General features: G+C 38.4%; 1 protein-coding gene across 2 annotated transcripts in view; it reads left to right on the top strand.

Annotated features, from left to right (window-relative positions):
* The window catches only part of Usp53 (ubiquitin specific peptidase 53), a 56,201-nt gene that overhangs the window by 30,016 nt on the left and 17,993 nt on the right, over positions 1–8,192 (top strand). For both annotated transcript variants that reach the window (XM_005357227.2, XM_013350052.2), the window contains 7 exons: positions 1,009–1,122; positions 1,202–1,284; positions 3,152–3,257; positions 4,313–4,459; positions 5,170–5,319; positions 6,905–7,067; positions 7,500–7,649. In XM_005357227.2, the coding sequence (XP_005357284.1) occupies positions 1,009–1,122; positions 1,202–1,284; positions 3,152–3,257; positions 4,313–4,459; positions 5,170–5,319; positions 6,905–7,067; positions 7,500–7,649 (913 nt within the window). The remainder of the gene's footprint in view (positions 1–1,008; positions 1,123–1,201; positions 1,285–3,151; positions 3,258–4,312; positions 4,460–5,169; positions 5,320–6,904; positions 7,068–7,499; positions 7,650–8,192) is intronic.

The following is an 8,192-nucleotide window of genomic DNA, read 5'->3' as shown; positions in this document are numbered from 1 at the left end:
TTACGTTCTAACCTATCAGGGCAAGCAGCTTCTTTATTTAATTAACCAATGGCCTTCCTCCATCAGAGTCCCTTAAGTTGTATAGACTATTTGGTCCAAGTAGGACTATAAAACGGTAATTAGGATTGGGAACATAGCCGAGTTGGATTACCTAACAAGTTGAGGACCTGAGTTTCTCAGTTCTATGTAAAATTGCCCACCATGCTCACACACACTTGCAATCCAGAGCTAAGGAGGCAGAGAGAGGAGAGGCTGGGGCTCGTTGGCTACCACCTTAGCTTCATGGGTGAGCTCCAGGCCAGTGTCTTATGTTGTCTCAAAGGATGACACTCGAAACTGTCTTCTGGCCTCCACGTGCACATGCATCTGCACACATCTGTGCTCACACACATGTGCTCACACACATACGCTCACACACACGTGCGCTCACACACATGCGCTCACACACACATGTGCTCACACACATACGTTCACACACACATGCGCTCACACACACATGTGCTCACACACATACGCTCACACACACATACGCTCACACACATGTGCTCACACACATACGCTCACACACACATACGCTCACACACACATGTGCTCACACACATGTGCTCACACACATGCGCTCACACACACGTGCGCTCACACACACATACGCTCACATAGATACACTTTTTTAAAAAACATTTACCTGATTTTACTTATTAAGAGAATGCTGGTAATGTAGGAAATGTTTCTGATATTGAATTCTAGACAACAACCACTGATTGGTATTTAAAATAAAACTTTAAGTGTCTTTTTTTTCCATTAGTTTTTTTTAAAGCTAGTACTGTAGAAGGTGAGTACTTGAACATTTGAAGTGATTGTAGAGGAAAATTGAAAAGCATTTGTGACATTGATACATTTACACATGGAAAGGATTTGGTTAAAAGTAGTTATATATCAAAGTATTCTCTACAAGATGAGCAACTTAGCAAATTATTTTGTTTGTGTTTTCTGAATTTTTTTAATTAGGAAAATATATTGGCAAGGATTCATTTTCACCTGGTGCCAAGCCGGGATGCAGACATGTGCACGTCTAAATCCTGTGTCACTCATCAGAAGTTTGCCATGACTCTGTATGAACAGGTGAAGTGTCCTGATTATCTGGTTAGACCCAGACTTCTGTCTTGAGACTGATAGAGTAAGCCTTTGTTTTTGCCTGTAGTGCGTGTGCCGCAGCTGTGGAGCGTCTTCAGACCCTCTGCCCTTCACAGAGTTCGTGCGGTACATTTCTACAACGGCCCTGTGGTAAGACCTCTCAGACACATTCAACAGAGAGCCCAAGAGCACGTTTACGCACGGTGACGTTTATTCTGCATCATTATAACATAGTGTGCACTTCCTTGTGTGACACTGTCAACTCTGCTTTCACAAGAGCTAGAGGCTTAGCATGGAGCTTAATACAGGTTACCTGAAGTGCTTGGCTGAAGTTTCAAATTTCGGTTTGGAATATTTGCAGATATGTAATATGTAGTATTGTGGGGTTGGAACCCAAGTCTAAAGATGGGATTCATTTGTTTAATACCTCCCTTATGTACATAATCTGATAGTAATTTTGTGTAGTATTTATAGAGATTTTGCATCTTAAGCATGACCTGTTGCATAAACTTAGGTTTAGAATTTACCATTCATAACATGATTTCAACACTCAAAAAAAAATTTCAGATTTTGGAGCATTTCAGACTAAATGCATTATTTAATGAAATGTACAGAATTTATACAATTTATACTATAAATGTACAGATTATATTTATAGCAGACTTTTGGAACTGTGAATGAGCTAGAAATGAGACACTCACTGGTAACTCAGCTGACCTTTACCTTGTCTTTACTAAGATGTTCCCTTTGTATTGGCCGTGGTTCCCACCACTTTCATTGTCTCCTTTATGATGGTCAAAGCTGGGATGAAGTAAAAAGAAAGGAAAGCATGGACATCACCCTTATGTAGGTTCTTGTATTTGAGACCTCGCCAGTCACCTTAAAATTCTGCCGTGCCTACTGTCTGTCTGCCAGCTCCTCTCTCTCCCTCTTCATGAAACAGGGACCTAGATAAGATACAAAACCTATCCTAGATTTTATGTAACATCAGTCAGTCAAAGTTACTTGCAAGTCCTTTATCAATTTAATAAGCTTAATTTGGTAAATTTATCTGGCAGGAGGGTGGATTAAGATTGAAACCCACATCTGATTGCAAAACGAACAGTTACCCTATACTATAAAACTGCCACGTGCAATTTGAATGCTTATCAGACTCTTAGTGTGTTCTTTACCTGTTGAGTGTGTTAGGGAGTACTCTGGTTACTGAATAGTGTGAATTTTAAACCATGGAGCTGTGAAGCAGATACAAAGTAGTTACAGTGCCATCGAGTAGAACTGGAGCGTCTGTGGAAAGCAGTGATGCTGTTTGACCTTCACCAGTTCCTTTTGAAAATGCTTTTCAAAAAGAGAAGACTTGTGTTAAGGTTTCACATGCCTTGATGTTTTCAAAGGTGGGACAGTTACCCAGTAATACAGGAAAATGTATGTCCCAGCTCTGACACAGCCGGTAGTGTTCGCAGCAGAAGCGACAGACACAAGTGCAGCACTTAAGTGACTTTGCTGGAGTCAGCATCCCCCCTCTGAAATGCTAGCTTTGCCTTTGGGAGCTTTGGGCTAAGGAAAAAAACTTTTCTTCAATTTTGTGCTCCTTAGGGTAGAATCTAAATTCAAATTCCTACTTGCTAATTAATAGAATAAGCAAAACACTTACATTAGGACCACTTCCATACAGAACGTTTTATCCTCGTCCAGGAAGTCCTAAACAAAAGCTTAGCTGGACATGTTGACCTGTAAACCAGGTGTTTGGGAGGTTTAGGTGGGAGAATTTCAAGTTTAGGCCAGCCTTGGCTAAATTGGATAACAGCTCAAAAGGGAAAATTTCATAGGGTTCTATATTTGTCTTTAATATTTCATACACCTTCCAAATTTAGTAATTTTTTATTGTATGGTTAATTTTTCAAACAGAAAAGTAATTCACACCTATCAGTATATACTAATACCCACTTTTAAGTATAATTTATAGATGTGCTGTAAGTTTATAGGCTAGGCTAGATTTAAACTCCTACTTTTTTTGTAGCAATGAAGTTGACAGAATGATGGAAAGGCATGAGCGATTTAAACCAGAGATGTTTGCGGAATTGCTGCAAGCAGCGAATACAGCAGATGACTATCGGAAGTGTCCTGTAAGTACACTTGGAGGATGTTAGTGTACTTCTATGTCTAAACTTGAGAATCGGCATTCAGAAATTACCATGTAAATACTGATTGTACATGTATAAAAATTTTTCTTTATTTAATGATATTGGAGATAACTTTACATCACATGAGCTATTTATCTTAGCACTGTTACTTTTAAAACTCTTTAACTATGTTCACATCTGTAATCCCTGCTGCTTGGGAGATTGAGCCAAAACTGAGATCACTTGAGTTAGCAGTTAGGATTTACCACTATGACCCGGGTTTGATTCCTGGTCAAATAAGCAGAGTTCACATGGAGGGTTTTTTACTAAGGGAAAGAGAGCATAAAAAGAGGGAAGGGGAGGGGAGGCTGGCCTCTGGGGGCAGGAGCAGCAGAAGAGGAGAGGAGGGAAGGGGAGGGAAGGGGAGGGGAGGAGAGGAGAGAAAAAGGAGCAGACAGAAGAGAGAGATGGGAGGTGGGCAGGGCCCTTTTAAAGGGAACATAGTGAATTGCACAGGAGGTGCTCTTAGTGGCTGCGGCTGAGGGCATAGCCTGTCAGAACCCCGAGGGCAGGTCAGTGCAGATGTCTGAATACTAAGAGTGTGCGTCCATTGGATTCTTTATAATAAAGTACTGAAATTTATCATATGACTGCAGAGGAATCATTTTTGTTGTTACTTTGAGTAAATGTGAGAAGTGAGGTTTTTTTCCATAGTATTGTAAATGACTTTAGCGTTTTTAGACAGATTGTAATGCCATAGTCCAGGCTGGCTCAGCCTCCTAAACACCATCTATCTAGCTGCTAGCAACCTTGAGGGTTTTCTTCCTGGGTTTGTTGTTGTTTCAGGATGAATATTTGTTTTAACACATCTAAAAATACCAAATGTGTTAAAATTAAGTTCTTGCTTAATGAGTAAAGACAAATAGCTGGTTAGAAGTCAATTTCTAGTAAACTGAAAAAACAAATTTCAGATACATTTTGATTTTCATTATGTAATATAGGCTATATATAGTAATTGGTAATTTAAAAGCTTATTCTTTGCATTTGTTTTTTTCTAGAGTAACTGTGGCCAAAAAATAAAAATTCGCCGTGTTTTAATGAATTGCCCGGAGATTGTTACCATTGGACTAGTCTGGGACTCTGAGCACTCTGACTTGACTGAAGATGTTGTCCGGAGTCTAACCACACATCTCTACCTTCCTGGGGTATCCCAGCTCTTTGTGCCTGTCCCTGCTCCTTTCAGTTCCTTTCTGACGGTTCATATATCAGGATTTTTAGTTTTGTTCATCAGAACCTAAATCTTTTAAAGGAATATTGAGATCCAGATGTGCTCTGATGAAGATGATTTTAAGGCAGACAAAGCCTAATACCTTTGTCCATAGACTAGAAATAACTCAATTTACAAACTAAACCATCTCATGCTCCTTCTCCTTGGAGTGATGATCGATGCCACTGGACATGAATGTGATAAATTCTAATCTAGGAAGGGCTTAAGGTTTAAAATTAATCAATGTATTGATCTCCCCGATACATACTTGCTTTTAAAAGTTGATTGCTATATTGTTTGTTATTGTTTCAATTAAGATTTTAAATAGTTATACTTTAGTGTTTCTTCCAATGTGTTATCTAATTGAGAATGTGTACGTCATCTCACATCTGGGGTTTAGGTAAAGTGTCATTTGTGTGTCGCTAGAGAAACCTACTGCACTAATGCATGGGGATTCAGCGTGTGGGACCTAAGGTTCCGTGCAGACTGGAAGAGCTCTGTCAGAGTTCAGTGTCAGCCATGCCTCGGGAGGAATGGTGGCGAAGGCCAGGCTGTCTGTGAGATGCTTTCATAGTAATTCAAATCTGTCATTCACTGTTTCTCTTCTTAAAGAGACGATAGTAAATATACATTAATGTTTTTAAATAGCTTTTTTATAGGGTGACTGATGAAAATGCCACAGACAGTGAGCTTCACCTTGTTGGGATGATCTGTTACACCAGCCGACACTACTGTGCCTTTGCTTTTCATACCAAGAGCGCCAAGTGGGTGTTTTTTGACGATGCACATGTGAAGGAGGTGAGACCTTCTAACTGCAGCAATCACTGTACTTTTTTATACTTTAGAAATACATAATAACAATTATAACTATTAGATTAATGAATGTAAAGATAAGCTGTTAAAATTATTTAAAATTTATTTTGCAACTCAAGTTTTAATCCAGTCCATTTCTAGAATAGTATGCTTTAGGGTAGAGGCAGTTCGATGCACTGCCTTTCAAATTATGTCTATACAATAAGGAGTTAGATCATATATGTTATATCTTCTGATAAATTTTTCACTTTTTTGGAACAGTCCCTCACACTACAGTCCAATCTAATCTGGAATTTACTGTGTAGCTCAAACTAGCTCTTGGAATACTGTGAATAAAACATCTCACTATAATGTTTAGATGTTTTTCCTTGTGGTTAATAGTAATTTGAGCATTCTTCCATGTGCTTATTGGTTGTGTGTTTGTGACTGTGTGTGTGTGTGTGTGTGTGTGTGTGTGTGTGTGTGTGTTTGTATGTGTTGTCTATTCAAATGTTCTGCCAGTTTTTCAAATTGGAATATCTTATTAAATTCTAGGATTTCTTTTGTTCTATGCACAAGTCCTTTATTATTTATATGTTTACTTTCAATTTCTTCTTGAGACAGTCTCATTAAGTAGCACTGACTGGCCTGGAACTTATGATATAGACCATGCTGGCCTTGAACTCTGAGAGATGCCCTGCCTTGGCCTCCTTAGTGCTAGAATTAAAGGAATGTGCCAATACACTTGGCTACTTTCCATTTCCTAGTGATACATCTTTCCAAAACAGATATTATTACTTAAGTTGATGAAGACCATTTTCCATTTTTTTTTTTTCTTCTCTGAGTTTGTTTGGTGAAGATTTTCTCTTTAGTTTTCCTGAGCTGATGTTTATTTTTATGAACTTTGGGTGGAAGTTGCTTTCTCTTTGGGCTGTCCAGCCTTCCAGCACCATTTGTTGAATAAACTCCTTTATATGTCTCTATTGAACTGCCTTGGATGCTTTGTTAAATGATATATATGAAAAGCTGCTTAAAATTTAGTATTAGGCCAGACATGTTGGCTCACACCTGTAACTCCAGCCCTTGACAAGTTGAACTATGATTGCCATGAGTTCAACCAGGTACAGGTTGAGATGTGTATATAAATAAAATTTAATTATTAAATATTAGTACAGAAAATATCATTTTGCCTCTTTACATTTGTTTATTGTATGTACATGTGGGGAGGGAGAACACACACACTACAATATTGGGTGAGGTCAGAGGAGAGGCCACTGGGAGTCAGTTCTCCCTCTCTACCTTGCGGGTCCTGAGGGGCAAGCCCAAGTCATCAGGGTTAGCAGCGAGAGTCTTTTACCACTGAGCCATCTCATTGACCCTTGCCTATCAAGTTTTTTAAAAATGAGAATCTGGAAGGAAAAAAAGGATCTGTAAAACTTTTATTTGGGCTAGTTATTAAAATTACTCGTAGTACTTGAATTGTTAGCAATTGAAAGCCTTTGAAATGTGAATTAATTCAGTTTCTGCCTGTTTGTGTTCCACACTTCAGGAATTAATTCGTGTTTATATTTTGTGATATTTTTCTTTAAAGATTGGAAGCAGATGGAAAGATGTAGTCTCCAAGTGCATACGATGCCACTTACAGCCACTTTTGCTGTTTTACGCAAACCCAGATGGCACAGCAGTCTCGACTGAGGATGCACTCAGGCAGGTTGTCCACTGGTCACATTACAAATCGGTTGCAGAAAATATGGGTAATTCTTTGGATTTTTTTGGTATTTTTCTACTATAAAATAACTAACATTTAATGCTGAATGTAGCATGAATATTGAGAATATTTTAAGATTGAGTTTCAGTCAAGTAAAATTTAAAATAATTCTACTATATTTTGTTGATCTTTTCAAAAAAACCTCTCCCTGTCAGTAGCCTCAGAAGCCCTTTTAGGAATCACCCAGTGTGATACACCCATAACACAGAAGAGGCTAGTTGGTGGGGGTTAACTCTGAGATTGTAAATGGTTTAGTGATCAGAAAGTTCAAAGCAGCAAAGCATACAATCCCCGAGTGGTATTAGCCCCGTAAGCGTTAAGTTATTTTATCTAGAGTATTTAAAATGTCTGAAAAGGTGATTTAAACATCTTCTAATGGGAAGGAAAGGAATGATGCATCTTTAACTGTCTTTTTAAGGATGTGGAAAGCCTATCAGTTACAAACCAGATAACGCAAAGGAAAACGGATTTAGTGGTCAGGCTAAACAAAGAGAAAATCACAAACTTCAAACTGATACGTCATCATTTAATCGGACGCAAATGCAGACAAGCGGAAGGCGAGGACCAGGTATGTTTCCATTGCCCCGTGTACATGGTTCATAAACAATTGAGCGCTCTTTCTTACTCACTTACTGAACCTGTATCTCCTGGTAAGAACTGAACAGAAAGGCTAAACTGCCTTGCCTGGCTCAGGAATGCATTTCTCTGAGAGTTATATTTCTACTGACTAGTTCAAGGTAGCCTGTGCAGTGGTACAAGACAGCACGAAGTCACACAGCTGTGTAAACTTTGACCAGCTTTTTATCTCACATGAATTGGAGATTGTTATGGTACCTGCCTCAGAGATTTAAATAAATAAGAATACTTAGAACATAGAAAATATTTTCTGCCTCTTTATTCAATAACACTTTTCATCTTTTTTTATTTACAATGCTTTCCCTAAATACTATATAAAATGTATTCAAAGAAAATGTAGTTTTCCAATGTCAAGAAAAATCATGCTGAACATTTAGTTAAGCATAAAAATGAGTTTATGTAGTTTGCTTTTTAAAATTACATTTGTGTGTGCATGTGCGAGTGTGTACACTGTGTATGTACATGTGCACGACAC

Source organism: Microtus ochrogaster, chromosome 21, assembly GCF_000317375.1.
Source record: "Microtus ochrogaster isolate Prairie Vole_2 chromosome 21, MicOch1.0, whole genome shotgun sequence".
NCBI classification, from domain to species: Eukaryota; Metazoa; Chordata; class Mammalia; order Rodentia; family Cricetidae; genus Microtus; species Microtus ochrogaster.
This window is presented reverse-complemented; position numbering and strand designations above follow the sequence as displayed.